The following is a 22002-nucleotide window of genomic DNA, read 5'->3' on the forward strand; positions in this document are numbered from 1 at the left end:
AAAGGCAAGGTCAGTATTGTTTTTAGATTTATGCCATTTCCTCTCTGCCGCCCTGAGTCCAGAGCGATGTTCACGGAGAACTTCAGACAGCCAGGGGGCAGATGGGGTGGGGCGGGCTGGTCTGGATGAAAGGGGGCAAAAACTGTCTAAGGAGGATGTTAGAGTGGAGCAAAGAGTGTCAGTAGCACTGTTAGTGTCCAGTGCTGAGAACTGAGCAGGTGGAGGGAGTGAAGATGAAACCATAGTGGATAGGCGAGAGGGAGAGAGTGAGCGTAGATTACGCCGAAAGGTAATCTGTGTAGGAGTATGTTTTGTATCAGGAGTCAGTATGAGGTTAAGAGTGATGAGAAAGTGGTCTGAGGTGTGTAATGGAGTAACTAAAGTGTTGTCTGTGGAGCAGTTGCGTGTGTAGACCAGGTCTAATTGGTTACCTGATCTGTGAGTAGCCGTAGTAGATACTAACTTAAGGTCAAATGAAGTCAGTAGAGTGCTGAAGTCTGCAGCTAGGTGTTTATCAAGATGGATGTTGAAGTCGCCAAGCAGAATCAGTGGAGTGCCATCCTCAGGGAAGCTAGAAAGTAACACATCCAACTCCTCCACAAAGTTACCGAGGTGACCTGGAGGACGATAGACCACTACCACATGGATTTTAACAGGGTGAGTAATAGTGATTGAGTGCGATTCAAATGAATTGGCCGGTAGAGACGGTAATGGATCAAATTTCCAATCATTCGAGATAAGCAAACCAGTTCCCCCACCCCTCCCAATAGGCCGAGGAGTGTGTGAAAAAGTATAATTGCTTGAGAGTGCTGCAGGAGTGGCAGTGTCCTCTGGTTTGATCCAGGTCTCAGTTAGGGCCATGAGGCTAAGCTGAGAATGAGTCCCAATAGATGAAATAAAGTCTGCTTTGTTTACAGCCGACTGGCAATTCCAGAGACCAATTGGAATAAAGAGTAAAGTAGCAGAGGATGTTAGGATATAGCGCAAATTATTAGGATTACGGCGTCTCGTGCGTACGGAGCGTGATTTACGAGTGCTATTAGTTATAGTTGAGATTTGAAAGCACATGGTGAAAAGGCCAGATAGGAATTAGAGCTGAACACAAATACTGAAAAGGAAGATGATACTCAAGTGCCTTGCCGGGGTCCTTGCTCGGGAGGAGTTGCACTGGGAAGAGTTGAAGTCTTTACACTCGTCGGTCTTCACACAAGGAGGGCTTCACACTGCCGCTTCCGCTGCCGCGGACTATCACGCTATTTATACTCACTTGAGTATCGTTATTGAAAGCAGCTGGGAACGCCCCCAACAAACTCGCTTCCAACGTGGCAATGACCAAACAAATGCTAACTCAACAAATGCTAACTCCCACACACACCCAGATAATATACCCAAACTAATAATACACACCTCAGCACTACACAGACACACTTATCCAACAACAAATGAACAGACAATCAAATGAGAAAAGTTACAAACACTTACAGAGTAGTTGTCTATCAGTCAATTGAATTGCTTCTCTCTAGCCAAAATGTTTCAAACACACAAGGCTTTTAATACCTCGCTGGCCACGCCCCCAACAAACTCGCTTCCAACGTGGCAATGACCAAACAAATGCTAACTCAACAAATGCTAACTCCCACACACACCCAGATAATATACCCAAACTAATAATACACACCTCAGCACTACACAGACACACTTATCCAACAACAAATGAACAGACAATCAAATGAGAAAAGTTACAAACACTTACAGAGTAGTTGTCTATCAGTCAATTGAATTGCTTCTCTCTAGCCAAAATGTTTCAAACACACAAGGCTTTTAATACCTCGCTGGCCACGCCCCCAACAAACTCGCTTCCAACGTGGCAATGACCAAACAAATGCTAACTCAACAAATGCTAACTCCCACACACACCCAGATAATATACCCAAACTAATAATACACACCTCAGCACTACACAGACACACTTATCCAACAACAAATGAACAGACAATCAAATGAGAAAAGTTACAAACACTTACAGAGTAGTTGTCTATCAGTCAATTGAATTGCTTCTCTCTAGCCAAAATGTTTCAAACACACAAGGCTTTTAATACCTCGCTGGCCACGCCCCCAACAAACTCGCTTCCAACGTGGCAATGACCAAACAAATGCTAACTCAACAAATGCTAACTCCCACACACACCCAGAGAATATACCCAAACTAATAATACACACCTCAGCACTACACAGACACACTTATCCAACAACAAATGAACAGACAATCAAATGAGAAAAGTTACAAACACTTACAGAGTAGTTGTCTATCAGTCAATTGAATTGCTTCTCTCTAGCCAAAGTTATAATCAAGTACTTTACATGTGCTTTAGTATGTTAGTCAACTCATCAAATAAGTGTTTTTTTTTTAAAGAATTACTGAAACGATTTTAAATGTACTTTAAAGTAAAGCGTTTAATTTGACATTATTATAGAGTGCAAAAAAGTACTTAAAGTGTCCCAATTATGCTTTTTCAGACATTACTTTACTGTACAATAAATGTAATTTTCGTCTCCCAAAAGAAGTTACGATTTAGAATGGCCTGAAATGAGTCATCAGTAATTATAGTCTTCCTGCACAAACCTATGTAAGTTTGTAACAAATTAGCATAATGCCAGCCCACGTCTTGTTTGACCCATCCTCAAACACTGTAGTTTTAGCCGAGGGCTGGAATTTGGTTAGTGTTGTTGACAAAAAGAAGCTGTTTTCTGCGCCTGGATGAGTACTCAGGCTCGAAGGATGAGTACTCTGGCTCGAAATGATGCAGTAAAACAGATGACATTTATATTATTCGTATCATTGTATACAAGTGCTGAGGAACCCTCCAGAGCTGAAATTCAGATAGGGTAATGGACATTTGGCTAATCACAACAGACTGGGCCACCTGACATATACAGATGCTGCAATGCATATTATGAGAAAATGTTATTGAAAATTAAAGGTCCCATTCTTCGCGATTCCATCTTTCAAACTTTAGTTAGTGTGAAATGTTGCTGTTAGAGCATAAATAACACCTGTAAAATTATAAAGCTCAAAGTTCAATGCCAAGCGAGATATTTTATTTAACAGAAGTTCCTTTTCAAAGCCAGTGAACGGCCAGTTTGGACTACACTCCTGCACTTCCTTCAGGAATGACGTCACTAGAACAGTTTGTTGACTAACCCTCCGCCCACAAGTACATGCAAAATAGGGGGCGTGGTCTTGTTGCTCTCTCACGTGGAGAAGAGCACGCATTCACCGCTTGCATCTCCCCGTTATGGTAAGAGGCGGGACCTTTCCGGGCAAAGTGTGCTACGCTAAGCTGCTGTCCAATCACAACACGGGACGCGCTGGCTCAATCAGAACTCGTTACGTATTTCTTAAGGAGGGACTTCATAGAAAAAGGAAATCATCAGGCTGTTTTTAGGACAGAGAAAACAGCGCTGTACAGATAAGTCAATTGTGTGAAAAATAATGTGTTGTTTTACACGCGAAACATGAACTCATGTTATATTTTACACAGTAAACATAATTAAAGCTTCAAAAACACGCGAAGAACGGGACCTTTAAGTGTTTTTTGACCTTGGATGCATCTAAGCCTACTGTAGAATACCTCCCTTTGTGTGTAATAATAAAAGTATGTGCATTGTACACCCCCCTATAGGCACACATTAATAACATGCCCTTTAAAAAACACAACAAATTAGGTAAATCTTGAGGTAAATGCAAAAAATTACATGATATAGGCCTATTGCTCTCCCGCTGTTTTATTGACCTCTTTCAATATTTCTATTGAGACGATACATTTCGGTGAGTTGTACTGTTTCTTTCAGCATACCTTCTAATGTTCATTTGTGTTTTTAGCAGTAAAGAGGAAGAGATGATCAGTTTAATTACATGCCATGATCAGTCACATTCTTTTTAAGAGTGTCAAAACTATATTGTTTACATTTCTTAATAAAAATTACTTTGGCTGTGACTTGGTTTCATATAAAAAGTAACCTGCTCTGTTTTGTCTGTCACTGTCAGTGTCCTCATTGTTTGGCAATTTTTCACTACATGAGAAAATGTATTTCATGGACGCCATGGAGTGTGGTGTGAGAGCGTGAGAACAGTGTCAGTTGCGTGAGTCTCATGCTGAATGTGCGAGAGTTGGCAGCCCTCTGAATGATACAGTACAACAGTCACATTGCTCAATTAGTGTTTTGACCACCAAAAGACATCCCCAAAACAGCTTGTAAAGAATGTCACGTAACGTTACATTTACCTCAGAAAAAATGTAACTCTAGACAGCTGAATATAAGCACTATATTCCATTTTCATTGTATTTTTACTTAACATGTTCTTCAGTATTAGCCTGGCTCCACCTTCCTAAGTACGTCTGCTCTATTTTCATTTTGCGGTATATTCTCTGGTTTTCTCCAGTAAAAATTTTAATCAGCAAACAGAGGGAGTGGGTGGGAACGAAGACATTGATGTTGTGCGCTATTTGAGATGACAAACGTCCAAGAGGTCTTTGCTGTAGCCTGTAGCATGATGATGTAGTAGATCAGATCCAACACGTACTGGATGATGTCATATACGCATGCGCAGTAGAGAGTTTTGGTGAACTGTGGATAGATAAACACTCACGCAAAAACAATTAATAACATTTAATAACATGCTTACGCCATCAGGACACACGTTTTGCATTTTCTTTTGAATGTGTAGTTTTTTACAAATTGTTTACAGATCTTGTTGTATTGTACCTTGAGGATTAAAATACAGAGACAATTACACTAAACAGCAAATATGACCAGAATATATTCAAATTTTAACTGTTTTGCATGTATGTAGAGAGATTAGGATAACTTAAGCATGAAAAGATGACTTATTCATCAATAATTACTTATATATTAGTATTTATCAGTACAACTTCTACAAAGGTTAGAACATCATCTATGTATAATATTGATCATACATGTCACTTAAGACCAGCGAATACACATTATAACCATAACCCAGAGATCGGTATGACGTCGCCATAATGCACCACCATCCATTAAGTATTGGAACTGATCCAGCTACGTCATTGTGCTACAGGCTGCATCATTGGGGGTGTCTCCAAACGTCATGACCAAACGCCAGCGATATGTTATGGCAGATCCAGAGTGGCTCTGGGCAGATCCAATAGTTTTAAACTTTAACAGAGTACCCGCCTTTCAAGGAAGGTAATGCTTATGACAGCCACAATTTAAACGCACACACACACACACACACGCACGCACGCACACACACAGTATATATATATATGTCATGATAGTCCCCAATTAATTAATATTGAATCAAATTTGGAAATCTGTGTCCAGCCCTAATCGAAATGCACTACATAAGAGCACATGAATGGGACAACAACCTGTGTTAACAAATTAGCAAAGCAGTTTGGAATAGAGATATAGTTTTAAATAGATAAAACCAGACTAAGGCTCTTACCAGTAGTGAGTCATGTTTAATAATGAAGAGCTGGCGGGTCCACTGACCAAACCACTTTTTCCTCCAAAGGTATCCACAAATGCGTGACTCTGGCACAGGTTTTAAGCAGGGTTGAGAGGAGCTCCACTGGATGTAGTGAGCTCTGTCTTTCACAAACTCTTCCTCCTCTTCACCATACGACTCGTAGTGACTGCTGTCTGAGTCCTCTTTATCTAGCATTACAATGTTTTTAATCTCAGATGTGTATATCAGTTGTTTTATTTAACTGCAGAATTGTTTCTTGTACCATGTAAGAGGGTTTGAAATGACATGGTAAGTAAATAACAGAACTATCGCTTTAAAAATGAACCACTATAGCAGCTGCTTTAAATTTGTGATTTTCATTGTAATATTTAGCTATGTGTGTTATAGTAGTCGGCTGTCACACTGACCTGGAATCTGACTCGCTGGGTCAAACGGTTCTGCCTCCTCATAACAGTCCTCTTCCTCTAAACACGGGGTGTGTTGGGGGACAGCAGAACTCCGAGACTGAAGACATACACACAAAGAAAAGCACATTAGATGTAAATAACAATTTTCTATTTTAATACATTTTAAAATGTTATTTATTCCTGTGATGGCAAAGATGAATTTTCAGCATTATTTTCAGTAATACTCCTACAGTCTTCAGTGTCGAATGATCCTTCAGAAATTGTTCTTTTGTGCTGATTTAGTGCTTCTATTATTATCATCCATTTAAAACAGTTATAATTGTCACAGGCCGGACCGGACCGCCACTAGCGCGAGTCCCGCTCCTCCCCCCAGTTTCCACCCCGAGGAGGTCCCAGAAACACGCCAATGACCAGACAGACGAGGACAGGGTAGGTTAAAAACAATGTTTATTAATTTAAAAAGAGATTTATAGGAAAGGGGAGAAAGGGATACAAAAAAAGGGGGAACCAGCCCTCTAGGACTGGGGCCTTGGGATCTGAGTCGCTTCTGACTCTCACCGGATCTTCCCAGCTCTCTCTCTTCTTCGTACGAGCCTTGGCTTACAGGTGAATATACAGACGGTACACTAGACTCTTAGTCTTGGGCGTACAGGTGGGTACACAGGTGGTACACTGGGCTCTTAGCTTTGGGCATACAGGTGGGTATACAGGCGGTACACTGGGCTCTTAGCTTTGGGCGTACAGATGAGTATACAGGACCGTACACTGGGCTCTTAGCTTTAGACGTACAGGTGAGTATACAGGACCGTACACTGGGCTCTTAGCTTTGGACGTGCAGGTGAGTATACAGGACAGTACACTGGGCTCTTAGCTTTGGATGTGCAGGTGAGTATACAGACGGTACACTGGGCTCTTAGCTTTGGGCGTACAGGTGAGTATACAGGCGGTACACTGGGCTTTTACACTGGGCTTTTGGCTTTGGGCGTACAGGTGGGTATGCGGCGGTACACTGGGCTCTTAGCTTTGGGCATACAGGTGTATATACAGGCGGTACACTGGGCTCTTAGCTTTAGTGGGTTTACACACAGCGGACTTCCAACCTTCCTCACTAGGACAGACTTCTAAGGAACACGTTGACGTTGACTTCCCACACATAGTAGAACAGTCCCACGATGACGCAGAGCCCTTGGCTCAGTCCTGAAAGCACTTCACAGACATACGATTATCCAGAGACAGCACATAAGCTCCTTCTACACAGCAGCCAATTCAACTTCCCTTCTTTTTATACTCCACACACTATTCACCGCAAGCTCTTACTTCATACAGTTGCCCCGCCGCCACCAGGTGGGGAAAGAGGTTGACGAGTCACAGTCGGGTGGATTTATATATATGCAATAATCGCCCGTCGTCACCAATTCGCTTCCTCTAATGCAGGGCTTCCTCTTCGGCCCACTGTACTCCACACACACTCTCGGTGAATTAGGGTCAGGATCACCACGTTGGGCCGGGAAATAGGTCCTGGATCGTGGAAAGGGTCGGTGCAGAGGATGATCATATGGAAACGTCAAGACCACGACCTTTCAGCACACTCCTTCCTCTTCTCAATACGTTCCCAATGACTTCTCAATGTACACAATCTCTTCAAGGCAGTAATAATACATATCAACACAGTTGCTTCAACAAGGGAATGCTTCAAACACTTAGCTCCATGTTTTCTTCAGCCCAGTACTCTGTTTTCACTTCGCCCAGTCTGTACCATCCACCTCAATCCGTCCCTCCAACCCACCGATCGCTCCATCTCGCCCACGGCATTTGCCGGGATAAACTTCACCCACCCTGCAGCGTTGGCCGGAATCAACTTCCCCCTTTCCTGTTCTCCGGTTACCTTATTTATATGCCTCCTTTTCTCTGAATTGTCCAACCATCAATCGCCACGTCCATTCGCACACCTGTTCTTAATAATCCTCCCTTTCAGTTGCCCGGAGTTACCGGAACTGGTCGCGTGTTTCATGGACAACGGTCCGGGCGGAACAATCTCCGCCATTTTAGGTTCCGCCATTTTAGGTTCCACCACATTAAGTCACTCTGTGACATCCTCCCCCGCCAAACCGTTCTAGTCCCTAGAACGTGGATCACCTGCCCAGTCGCCATATCATACAGGGGGTCGCCCTCGGTTCTCCCGTTGAGACCGTCGAGGTGGTGAGGCAGGGTCAACCCTAGCGGGCACAGTCTCAGGGTCTCTTGGAATCACGGCCCATCCTCCAATCCACGGGGATGCAGGCACTGGCTCCCTTGGAGCCTCTGCTTTCCACTCAGACAATCTCACCTCTGATTCTGCTCCGCCATACTTCCGGATCCAGGGGGTGCCCATGAACACGAGCATGACTCGGAGTGGGGCCTCAGGTACCTCGTCGTCGGCCATTGGGGAATTTCGGTCGCTCAACTCGAGGTGGAATCCTGCCGACTACGCCAAAATCTGTCACAGGCCGGAGCGGACCGCCACTAGCGCGAGTCCCGCTCCTCCCCCCAGTTTCCACCCCGAGGAGGTCCTAGAAACACGCCAATGACCAGACAGACGAGGACAGGGTAGGTTAAAAACAATGTTTATTAATTTAAAAAGAGATTTATAGGAAAGGGGAGAAAGGGATACAAAAAAAAGGGGGAACCAGCCCTCTAGGACTGGGGCCTTGGGATCTGAGTCGCTTCTGACTCTCACCGGATCTTCCCAGCTCTCTCTCTTCTTCGTACGAGCCTTGGCTTACAGGTGAATATACAGACGGTACACTAGACTCTTAGTCTTGGGCGTACAGGTGGGTACACAGGCGGTACACTGGGCTCTTAGCTTTGGGCATTCAGGTGAGTATACAGGCGGTACACTGGGCTCTTAGCTTGAGACGTACAGGTGAGTATACAGGACCGTACACTGGGCTCTTAGCTTTGGACGAACAGGTGAGTATACAGGACAGTACACTGGGCTCTTAGCTTTGGACGTGCAGGTGAGTATACAGACGGTACACTGGGCTCTTAGCTTTGGACGTGCAGGTGAGTATACAGGACAGTACACTGGGCTCTTAGCTTTGGACGTGCAGGTGAGTATACAGACGGTACACTAGGCTCTTAGCTTTGGGCGTACAGGTGAGTATACAGGCGGTACACTGGGCTCTTAGCTTTGGGCATACAGGTGAGTATACAGGCGGTACACTGGGCTTTTACACTGGGCTTTTGGCTTTGGGCGTACAGGTGGGTATACGGCGGTACACTGGGCTCTTAGCTTTGGGCATACAGGTGAATATACAGGCGGTACACTGGGCTCTTAGCTTTAGGCATACAGGTGAGTATACAGGCGGTACACTGGGCTCTTAGCTTTAGTGGGTTTACACACAGCGGACTTCCAACCTTCCTCACTAGGACAGACTTCTAAGGAACACGTTGACGTTGACTTCCCACACATAGTAGAACAGTCCCACGATGACGCAGAGCCCTTGGCTCAGTCCTGAAAGCACTTCACAGACATACGATTATCCAGAGACAGCACATAAGCTCCTTCTACACAGCAGCCAATTCAACTTCCCTTCTTTTTATACTCCACACACTATTCACCGCAAGCTCTTACTTCATACAGTTGCCCCGCCGCCACCAGGTGGGGAAAGAGGTTGACGAGTCACAGTCGGGTGGATATATATATATATGCAACAATCGCCCGTCGTCACCAATTCGCTTCCTCTAATACAGGGCTTCCTCTTCGGCCTGGGGAGGGATCGCTGACAACGTTTGCACAGTACAACACTATAATTCTTCAGGTGGACACACATCAAAAAGACTCACCCACTGTACTCCACACACACTCTCGGTGAATTAGGGTCAGGATCACCACGTTGGGCCGGGAAATAGGTCCTGGATCGTGGAAAGGGTCGGTGCAGAGGATGATCATATGGAAACGTCAAGACCACGACCTTTCAGCACACTCCTTCCTCTTCTCAATACGTTCCCAATGTACACAATCTCTTCAAGGCAGTAATAATACATATCAACACAGTTGCTTCAACAAGGGAATGCTTCAAACACTTAGCTCCGTGTTTTCTTCAGCCCAGTACTCTGTTTTCACTTCGTCCAGTCTGTACCATCCACCTCAATCCGTCCCTCCAACCCACCGATCGCTCCATCTCGCCCACGGCATTTGCCGGGATAAACTTCACCCACCCTGCAGCGTTGGCCGGAATCAACTTCCCCCTTTCCTGTTCTCCGGTTACCTTATTTATATGCCTCCTTTTCTCTGAATTGTCCAACCATCAATCGCCACGTCCATTCGCACACCTGTTCTTAATAATCCTCCCTTTCAGTTGCCCGGAGTTACCGGAACTGGTCGCGTGTTTCATGGACAACGGTCCGGGCGGAACAATCTCCGCCATTTTAGGTTCCGCCATTTTAGGTTCCGCCACATTAAGTCACTCTGTGACATCATGCTTAATAATTTTGTGGAAACCGTCATACATTGTTTTTCAAATTAAGACATTTTAATTTGAAACAGCATTAATTTGAAATATCATATTATAAATGTCACCTTTGATCAATTTAATGTATCCCTGATTGCCAGTGTCACACTCACTGGCCACTTTGTTAGGTATGGTTAGGTTCAATTAACCCAGCTAAACTGATCGTAAAATATCTAATCAGCCTATCACATGGCTGCTCAATGCATTTAGGCATGTGGACATGATCAGGACAATCTCCTAAAGTTCAAACTGAGCATCAGAATGAGGAAGAAAGGTGATTTAAGTAACTTTGCACGTGGTATGGTAGTTGGTGCTAGACAGCCTGGTCGGAGTATTTCCGAAACTGCTGCTCTACTGCGATTTCCAAATACAACCATCTCTAGGGGTTACAGAGCATCCAACTTTGAAAAAGACAAAATATCCAGTGAGTGGCAGTACTGTGAGCAAAAATGCATTGTTGATGCCAGGCATCAGAGGAGAAGGGCCAGACTGGTTTAAGCTGATAGAAAGGCAACGGTAACTCAAATAACCACTCGTTACAACCACCAAGGTATACAGAAGGGCATCTCTGAACACACAACATGTCAAAGCTTGAAGCAGATGGGCTACATCTGCAGTACAAAACGTTGCCTGGTTCCATTTCTGCTTTAACATTCAGATGGTAGGGTCAGCATTTGGCATAACAAACATGAAAGAATGGATTAATTCTGTCTTGTATCAACTGTTTAGACTGCTGCTGGTGGTGTAATGGTGTGAGGGATATTTTCCCTTAGTGATAATTGATCATTGTTTAAATGCCACAGCCAATTGTTGCTGACCTTGTCCAAACCTTTATGACCACAGTGTACTCATCTTCTGATGGCTAGTGCTTCCAGCACAATACTGCTACATGTCACAAAGCTTAAATCTATGCAACAGAGAATTAAGGCAGTTCTGAAGGCAAAAGGGGGTCCGACCAGGTGAACCCAATAAAGTGGCCAGTACCTTTATATATATATATAAAGAAACCCTCCTGCAAAGCTCCCTGGAATACTATGAGCAAGTGTACCAGGAGGACAAAAGTGCTTTTAAACAAAAAGGGTGGTCACAGCAAACACTGATTTGATTTAGTTAATAGAAGTTAATTGAGAAACTAAATCTATTTATGACATTATTTTTTAAAGCATTTTCACTTTTACACTAGTGTCTAAAACTGTTCATAGTATTGTAGCTTTGCAGAAGGGTTTCTTCAAGTGTCTTGAAAATATTTTACAGTTCTTGTGGATTTTGTCTCAGTTTTTTTAGTTTCTTCATGTAATCCCAGACGGACTCGATGATGGTGAGATTAGATCTCCATGTGGTGTGGATCAAACAGCTGTTGTGTCTCTTGAGAGCGAGAGAGAGAGAGAGAGAGAGAGAGAGAGAGAGAGAGAGAGAGAGAGAGAGAGAGAGAGAGAGAGAGAGAGAGAGAGAGATGTGAACTATGTTTTTTGGTTGTAGGCTACATACTGTACATACGGGTCAGTCGGTCCACACAGTGTTTAGAAAAGTGTGGTGCAGACAGTTCTAGAGGAAAACAGCTGAAGGACAATGGCTGTGGTCTGCAATGGGGTCAGTAATTTGCAGTCTGACACTGAGGGCAAATCTGTGTCACTGAAACAAAGTCTTCTATTCGGGGGTTCAAAACAAAAAGGCGAAAGCAGAAAGCAGAGTTTTTATGGTCTTATATATGGTACTCTTCAAGGTAACTTAACTCCCATTGTGCCATAACTTGATATTTTGCATTGCTATAACCTCAAAAACTAGAAAATATTAGTTTTATTCCTCTTTTAGTTTCAGTCCACTGCTTCCGCAGGTCCCCCAAGGTCTGGAATCGGTCCTTCTCCACAATCTTCCTCAGGGTCCGGTCACCTCTTCTCGTTGTGCAGTGTTTTTTGCCACACTTTTTCCTTCCCACAGACTTCCCACTGAGGTATCTTGATACAGCACTCTGGGAACAGCCTATTCGTTCAGAAATTTCTTTCTGTCTTACCCTTTTGCTTGAGGGTGTCAATGATGGCCTTCTGGACAGCAGTCAGGTCGGCAGTCTAGGACCGTACCAGCGGGACCAACAGCACCACAGACATACCCGGGGTGGGGCAGCGCAAAGGAATGGTTCGGGCAGGGAGTGGGTGAGAAGGCCCGGAGGCATTCTCGGAGCCCACTCGGCTGCCTGCTGCCCGGAGGCAGGGAGGTGGGATACTCAGACCCGACTCAGGAGGCCCGTGGACAGCCCGGAGTGTTGTCTGAGTGTTCCCAGGTGGGACAGAGAGTGGGTGAGAAGGCCCAGAGGCTTCCTCGAAGCCCACTCTCCTGCCCCCTGGCGAGGGAGGGAGAGACAAAGGCCCGGAGGCATTGTGAACTGCCCACCTGTTCAGTGAGGACAGTGAGGACGGAGGAGTCAGTCGATCGCACGCGAGCGCTATACAGCGCTGCGGATCACATGCCAATCTCCGATTGGCTCGTTTTTACATACTCGAAGTAGATAGGTCTCTGAGATCAGATCCCAATTCGTCGGTCTAAGTCCGACATACGTCGAACGTGACCGACTGAAAGGGAACTCTTGTAAGATGCAAAGAATTTACATCAACAATAGACTAAAATTAACTGACTTGAAGCAAGTGGGTTAATTAACCTTTTTATATACTATCTTCATTTTTGTGTTAGAATGTGGATGTGTGACTCAAGAATTCAAAGATTCTTAGATTCTTATTCTTAAAAGTTTTTCTTCTGTTTTATCTCTTGCATATTTTCATTCTTTCTGTTTACCCTTTCTCAGGCGTGGTTGAGTTTGAGAGAACAGCATGTACAGCTCTGGGGATCAGATATATATCTATGAATGAAAGATGAAAGGAGTTTTTGTGCTCATATGTATGTGAGAGAACATGGGATAGAGACCCAGAAAGAAATATAGATATAAGATTGGAAGACATTTGTCTTTTGTACGATTGAAGAAAACGAGTGCCAAAAGCTAATGGATCAAAACCGATATGAACTAAGTACAAATGAAGTTAGAAGATAAAAAAAGAGTAAATGTGAATTTCTGTTTTTTAAAATAAGTAAATCACTATTCCCTGAAAATGGTTCATTGCAGATTGTGTCAGTGTTTGGAGGCTTCGTGGCACTTTTATGATAGGTAGCGTAGGCAAAAGGGGTCCTGAATGCTCACTCAGCTTGTAAATATTTACTGCACAGTCCATGTTTAACTCCTTTAATTTGAACAACTCAAAATACCTTAATTAAATTAAGAGAGCTTCTGCTGTCAGCGCACAGGCAAACACAACTTAGACATTAAAAACATTAAACATGCAGTTCATTTTAACCCTGTCAGATTGAGCTTATACCTCATTGGGGACACTTACATTTCGACAATATTACTTATTGCACGCATTGCACGCATTGACACTATTAACCAGAGCGGCTGTACAGCCGAATCAAATTCTATTGCATTATTTTCCTGTTAACACTGTGAAGCTACTTTGAACAATTGACATTGTAAAAAGCATCATATAAATAAAGGTGACTTGATTTGACTTGACTTGACTCATTATCACAACAGGAACCAAACCTGTAAGCCTGTAAAACACCTCACTTCATACTAACTCACACAGACTCATCATCTTAAGGACTACTGAAAGAATGCTTAACACAGGACCCGTATCTCAAAGGCCATCTAAAGAGTGTTAAGAAAGAGCTATTCAATTATGTTGTAGTCAATGTATGCTTTTTCCCACCTTTTTTCCTATGCATTTTTTTCTTCAGTTGGAAACATAGTTGTGCTTTTCCTCCTACATTTAGATTAATGAAGTTAATCTTCAATAACACTGTTATAATTTAATAACACGGTTAAATGTATTGTTTAGCTAATTTTTTATTATGTTTCCATAATGTACATTTACTCTACAAAATGCTGGGTTAAAAACAACCCAAATTGGGTTGAAAATTGACAAACCCAGAAATTGGGTTGTTTGAACACAGTGAATGGACCCATTCAAACAACCCAATTTCTGGGCTTGTCCATTTTCAACCCAACTTGGGTTGTTTTTAACCCAGCATTTTTAAGAGTGTTACATTACATGTTGTGATGCCCAAAATCAACAAAAACAACAACAAAATCACAATAAAATTATTGTTTTTTTGTTATAAGTTGTTGCTTTTTTGAGCAAGACAAAAAAGTTTCTTTATTTATTTAAAGAATTTGTATTTTTATACAATATACTAATAGCATTCAAAAATTTATTGAATCAAACATAGAGGAAAAAAACTGTAAAAAAAAATGTAATTTTGTAAAATATTTTTACAATTTAAAATAAAATGTTTCTACTTAATATATTTTAAAATATAATTTAACAACAACATAAGTGTGTTGTACCATTCTGTTGTATCCAATATAGAAGGCACAGCATTATGTTTTAATCTCAATATGTCTGCAAATCCAGTATCGACCTGAGACTTGTTTACAAATGATTCTGCTGTGATATGTAGCGAGCACATGTACAATGTCTTTCCCACATGAGCCGGAACTTCATTAAAAGTTCAACCACATATTCCTAAGCTTATGCAGCGACTATATGTTCTTCCACAACCAGGCTCTTCGGCATCTTCGGCATGTTTATTGCTGCTGGCTAACGTGATCCGAACAGCTCCATGAGTCGGTGGGCAGGGCTACTGAATTAGGCGTGCTTATTATTCTGTAGAGGTGGTATTTCACCATATTCTGAAATCAATCGTTTTCTGGTCTGGTGTCTATAAAAGCTTTTATTTGACTAACAAGGAAGTTTTCAGCTCTAAAACTTACAGGATATTCTTATATTACCATGACCTTTTATATATCAAAGTTGATTTCTCAATTCATAACCTCTTTAGTCCTATTTGAATAAAGGGTGATGTCAATTCTTACAAATGTTCATTGTATTAACTCAAATTTTTAATTTCAATTAACTCAAAATTAAGGCAACCAGGTAACATACTTTTTAAATATTTTTTTCAGTGTAATATATGGTAAATGGACTGCATTTATATAGCGCTTTTAACAGACCCTATGGCCATCCAAAGCGCTTTTACATTTTTGCCTCACATTCACCCATTCAAACACAGACAGCGATGTCAGCCATGTAAGGCACCATCCAGCTCATCGGGAGCAGCTGGGAGTGTCTTGCCCAAGGACACCTCGACACTTGGTCAGGTGGAACCTGATGTTGGTGGAACCCAGGTGGGATTGAACCACCAACCTTTCGGTGTGTAGACAACCTACATGAACCACTGAGCCACTGCCGCCCATAAATATAAATCGCTATCGCCGCCGATATAAAACCAGACAGGTAATTATGAACTTGAACACAGGTAAAACAGTGACAAATAAAAAAAATAAAAAAACTATGACTAGAAACTAAAAAAGACAAAGAAACAGAACATGGTTATGACAAGGTGGTTCATTGATGATTTGGGGCTGTTTTGCTACCAGTTGTCCTGGCCCAGCCCCAAATCATCAATGAACTCCTGGACTCCTGGGGCTCCAAGTTGCTGGTATAATGAATGTCACTAAAAAACAGAAAATGTATACTAGTAAGTTAAATTTTAGCCCAAAATCTGGTTGCCTCTGCCTCTCGACCTTTCAGTGAAATAATGACCCCAAAACACATCATCGAAATGTATACAGAAATGGCTTCAGGAGCACAAAATCAAAGTTTTGCAATGTCCGTCTCCAAATTTGAACCCTAAGGGCCAGATTGGGCAAGCTCTTTTGGTGTTAAAAAACTACTGTCAGGATTTAGTAAAGACACAGTCATAAATTAGCATTGAAAAGGCATGGACAGGGTTATTTTTGTGGCTTGAGTTTCCCTTTTAGACACAAACTGGAGGAGAGTATTTAAATGAATCATGCGAGATGATTTAAAAAGGTTTGCAATCGTCAAATCACTGGTGTTTGCGCAGAGGAAGTTACCAAATGTTAACAATAGAAGTGCCCTTTGTAAAAATCAGTGTTTTCAAAACAAAAACAATATTAAAAAAAGCTTTGTAAAATAAAGATATACAGTGTATCCTTTTATTTAAGCCTAAAATGAAAGAATTATTGACAAATTTTGATTAATAAAAATCTAATAATTTTAGCTAATTTTCATGATTGGTGCCAATAATTTCAGAGTTGGCCCTATATTTATTAAATATTTATATTTTCTTGTTGTATTATATAATAAAAACAGGAACATTTATTAAGCTAATAAGGTAAGGAGAAGGAAATATGATCACGGTAGATTTTATGCTAACTTCAAGACCTATTATGTAAACGATGCACAAATAAGGATAAAAATCTAGTGGTGTAACACTAAAATTATGTATACGTGCCCAATCTGTGGGCTCAATGTGCTCATGCTCACATGACTGAGACCATCTGGTTGGCATGGAAACCCAAAGGTTTTGGCGCACACTTGGCTGGTGACCTCATCCCTCCCACACCTCCCAGGAGATCCTCCTTGCACCATCCAACTTCCTTCCCCTCTGAGCAGTTTTCCTATCAGTCCATCTCTCTATCACTCCATCACTGTCCTCTATCACGTAGACAGCAATAATTGTCCTCCAAAAGTCTACTTCCTCCCTTCTTCGCTCCTTCTAGCCAATCGCATTAAAGAGTTGAGTCACCAAGAAGGGCCTCTCGTTTAAACATGGCATTTCCTGTTAAAGATACGGGCCATCCCCCTCACTTCCTCCCCCTCAATCTTTTTCAAACAAGCTTTTGATTTTGTTCAGGGTTCTGGAATTAGGTGAACTTCCTATTGCATTTAATTGCAGTGATCTAGAAATGTCTACGCAGGGTTTTTAGAAGAAAACAGAGCAGAGAAAATATAGTGATGTCATTAGAGGAACATTTAACCTAAAACTGAAATCGTCATTATTTGCTCACCCTCAAGTCGTTTCAAACCTGCCTGCTGTAGTTTTGTCAATGAAATAAAAAAAGAGAAATTATAAAGAATTGTTACATTTGGCATACAATTACATTTCATCATCATTGGGGGGGGGGGGGGTGCAAAAAACAATAAATAGTCTGCATGACTTTTACGATACGATAGCTTGAGAAGTTCTAGTGTAGACAATAGTATGTTTGTTATTACTTCTTCAATCAAACTTCAATTTTGTTTGTGTCCTTTTTTGAGATTTACAGCCTAATGCCTGGCTCACACTACAGGAGTTTTATGCCGATTTATGCCCGATTTTCCCCTCCCGATACCTGAGACTTTTTTTTCCAGGACTCGATCAGTTCCGATGTTTGGCGCAGATTATCTGGTAATGTGGCGCCCGTTTCACACATGCTCCATTTGCAATGGGTATGCGGTGCGTATTTTTTTCCGTACCCATGTTAACAGATTACAGCTTTCACACTGCACACAGATCCAGTCCGTCAGTCCGTTCCAGGAGCGCTACTTGTGCGATCGTTTTTGTAGCGAGTCTATTTTTTTGCTGTGCTGCACTGCTGCATTAGGCCTGTTTCATGCATACTCCGTCTGCAGTGCGTGTGCGGTGCGTGTTGTGTATGTGGTGCAGGAGCCACACGCCCTGTTGTGCTTTAACATATAATGCGTTTGCAGTTATTCATTATTTTTTATTTAAAACCCAAAAGTTGTTACTGAACATGGCTTGTCAGAATTGCAATTCTCTTTGTTTACTCTTTCATAGAAGTCAGGTTAACATACTACATTTAAATATATTATTCAATTCATGAATTCATATTTATATAGCCTAGTACTTTAGATTTAGCTCACACAAGTGGCAAAACATTTAAACATAGGTTATCATTTTATGCCTAAAATCAAACATTTTAAAGTAGAAACTTACAAAATATTGAACATTGTTCGCATTAAAATAAACATGTACTGCCGCGAAAATCTAGTAATTTCACCACAGATGCATATAATAAAATATAATCTTCACGTGGCTCTTTTTCTCAAGAAAAACAAGGAAACAACACCTTACCTGGCATTTAGCTTTTTAAAAAAAGTGCCATAATGGATAGCACTTGTCCTTTCTTGGAGGTGGAAAGCAAAGTTCTTTATAACCTGCAGGATTTCTTTTAAAAGGGTTTAAAAATGAAAGAAAATACGAGAGTTGGCTGTTTTTGAATAGCGTATTGTAAGTTTCTAATTTAAAATGTGGGTGATTTTAAGCAATAAGCTATGTTTAAATGTTTTGCCACTTGTGTGAGCTAAATCTAAAGTACTAGGCTATATAAATATGAATTTATGAATTGAAAAAAATGTTGTTTAAATGTAGCTCGTAAATGTTTTATGAAAGAGTAAACAAAGAGAATTGCAATTCTGACAAGCTATGTTCAGTAACAAATTTTGGAATTTAAATAAAAAATAATGAATAAATGCTGTGTTTGTGGTATGCAACAGCAGATCAGTTGCGCACTGCAAACGCAGCATATGTGAAAGCACAACAGGGCGTGCTGCTCTTGCACCGCATACACACCGCATACACACTGCAGACGGAGTAGGCTATGGGTGAAACGGGCGTGAGGCGTTCACAGATCAAATCATGCTCCACTCGATCTGCTCTCACACAAATCGGGCTCGCCCCGATCATATCAAACATGTTTGATATTTATCAGGATGAGCAAGATTGTAATAACGTCAGTACTGTCACAATAGCCAATCGGAAACAAGTCTATGACGAGACGGATATTTGGAAATGGCGACTGCGAGTTGAGTTGCCGTAGTTTGCTGTAGCTCTCCAACAATGCTGGATGTAGTTTTCCAGTGAACGCCGGCGGAAACAAAATGTGTATAGACCTTTGTTTAACAGTCTATGGTAACATTAGACAAGCGTTACAGTAGATGAAACAATAATAACAACATTTCCATCTGCGTGTCTCGTTTGTGGAAATGAGTCATCACATTTGGTGCTTTATGTAACGCTATGTAGTGTAAATTATACAGTGCCTTGCGAAAGTATTCGGCCCCTTTGAACTTTGCAACCTTTTCCCACATTTCAGGCTTCAAACATAAAGATATAAAATTGTAATTTTTTGTGAAGAATCAACAACAAGTGGGACACAAGCTACTTGGAAAATGTAGTGAGCTAAGCTATCTGTAACTCTACATTAAATTAAGCTTCACTACACTGAAGCTACCCCCCTGGGAAATGTAGCAAGCTAAGCTACAGCAGCACGGCAAAAGTGGTTTACTAAATCTAAGCTACTTCTTATTTATTTAATTTTATATTGAACCAACTTCATTCCTATCAATGGTATCTCCGTAATCAATAAAAGTTAAGCATATAGACATGCATACTTTTTCAGTTATTCAAAAATTGTCCGAAATTAATTTGGCAACAAAAACATGTGATCCATTATATGAACAAAACCAGGTGTTGAGATATGTTCATCTGTATTTGTATGATATGCATATGCATGTGTTTGCATTTATGCTCAATTTAGACTTGGGCACTTTTGCAGGACAAACTGTAAGTTAATTTACAACTCAACTCAGAAAGTACAGTAGCAAAAGAATTAAGACCTGTTCGAAACAGTACCAACATGGTAAAAAACAAAACATGTATCCTAAGTGTGTGTGTGATGTGTGGTGTGTGGTGTGTGTGTGTGAAACTAGTTACATTAATTTATTGTTATCAAGAGGTGGCCCGATGCACGCGCCAAAACTGTCTTTCCGCACTCACTGCCAATGTACTTTGAAAGGCTCGCGTGCGCATCTGTGTGCATCTGCGCTAGGCAGAAAGGAACGTAGAAAGTGAAGTATAGCTTAGAAGTTGTGTTTCCAATTTGAGCTTGACCTTCTGAAATGCTTGGGAAAATGTAACGTTAGCTTGTGTGGACGCTACTACTTGATACACAAAAGAGCTTTTCTACTGAAAAGCTATTTCATTGAGAAAACAGCGACGCTACCACCACGCAACTGAAATATGTAGTTAAGCTAGTAGCGTCACTACTTGTAGCGACACTACTGCCCAACACTGGCTATTATTAAACCACTTATTAAAAAAACCCAACTTGATCCTAAAGAATTAGTCAATTACAGGCCAATCTTGAATCTACCGTTTCTGTCAAAAATACTAGAAAAGGCAGTGTCTTCACAATTATGTTCCTTTTTAGAAATAAATGGTATCTATGAGGATTTCCAGTTACAATTTAGACCGTATCATAGTGCTGAGACTGCTCTCATCAGAGTTACAAATGATTTACTCTTATCATCCAATCGTGGTTGTATCTCTCTATTGGTGTTACTTGATCTTAGCACTGCATTCGACACTATCGACCACAACATTCTTTTCAATAGAATTATGTTGGCATTAGTGGAATTGCATTGGCATGGTTTAAATCATACTTATCTGACCATTAATGGTTGTAGCAGTAAATTAAAGGACAACTCCGGCAAATTTTTACGTTTACCTTGATCATTATATCTTTGTGAGTACAGTCTATAGAAAAATAAACGAACCGGATTGGTCCTTGCAACACGGAGCTATTACAGTCAATGCAAAGAGCCTCCACTCAGCTAAAATAAAAGTTATGGGGGCATAAACGTAAAGGGTATCTTTGTGCCTCTTAACAGACACATAATGCAAATGTCTGTCCAACATGAACAGGGCCATTAGATGACAACGAGATGCATTTAGCCACTTAGCCATTGTTTAAATTCATCTGTTTTAGACGGCTAGCTGTAGAAAAGGCAAATACTCCAGTTGGGAAGAGCGTTGTGTGTATGAAGAGGCTCTACACATCGTCTCGTCGGATCTCAGTATCTAATGTGTCCGAAATAAATGGTTTTCGATTCTGTACTGCTGATCTGCTGCACGTTCAGTTACACGTGCATGCTCAGTATGAGCAGCTTGTGAGTTCATCAGTTCTCTCAGCAAAACATGTCTGATTTGAGACGCGAAACGTTTAGAACGATTCAGTCCGACTTGGTGAACTGGTTCGCCTGGTTCACTAAAAAGAACCAGTTAAAAAGAACGATTCGTTCGTGAACTGGACATCACTAGAGTGATGATCCGATCGGGCTCACAAGTGAAGAAGAAATAGTTCACGTTTGTGCCTTTCCGAATTGTGGCAACAGAATGCGAAAATTTGCAGTGAACACAAGGATGTCTAACTTACACAGACACAACACAGAAGAAAATGCCATTCGGTGGTCGAAGACGGGTGCAACCACTGTGGAGGTAATGTAAACTTTATTTATCCTTCCATTTGGGCACAGTAATAAAATAATCATGCTTTACACACACGATGCTCTTCTCAACTGGGTGGGGAACGTTGATCCAGAAGGGCCACTCTCTTGCAGAGTTTAGCTCAAACCCTGAAATAAACACTCACCTGGCTGTAACTTTAGTAATCCTAACGACCTTGATAAGCTTCAGGTGGTTCAACAAAACTGTGCAAGAGAGTGACCCTTCTGGATCAACGTTCCGCACCCCTGTTGTATATGCTACCACTGGGAGATAACATTAGGAAGCATGGCATTAGTTTTCATTGTTATGCTGATGATACTCAGCTCTATACTTCTTCTTCACGTCCTGACGAAACGTATTAATTCACAAGATTAACGGAATGCATAGC

General features: G+C 41.6%; 2 protein-coding genes across 2 annotated transcripts in view; both read right to left on the minus strand.

The window, feature by feature from the left end:
- Window positions 1-5710, minus strand: part of LOC137039286 (actin filament-associated protein 1-like 2) — a 34948-nt gene extending 29238 nt beyond the window's left edge. Inside the window, exon 1 of the mRNA XM_067414637.1 lies at window positions 5492-5710. Within this exon, the coding sequence (XP_067270738.1) occupies window positions 5492-5710 (219 nt within the window). The remainder of the gene's footprint in view (window positions 1-5491) is intronic.
- Window positions 5711-5896: 186 nt separating this feature from the next.
- The window catches only part of LOC137039287 (actin filament-associated protein 1-like 2), a 46339-nt gene continuing 30233 nt past the window's right edge, over window positions 5897-22002 (minus strand). The window contains exon 4 of the mRNA XM_067414638.1: window positions 5897-6019. Within this exon, the coding sequence (XP_067270739.1) occupies window positions 5897-6019 (123 nt within the window). The remainder of the gene's footprint in view (window positions 6020-22002) is intronic.

This window comes from Pseudorasbora parva, chromosome 13 (assembly GCF_024679245.1).
Source record: "Pseudorasbora parva isolate DD20220531a chromosome 13, ASM2467924v1, whole genome shotgun sequence".
Lineage (NCBI taxonomy): Eukaryota > Metazoa > Chordata > Actinopteri > Cypriniformes > Gobionidae > Pseudorasbora > Pseudorasbora parva.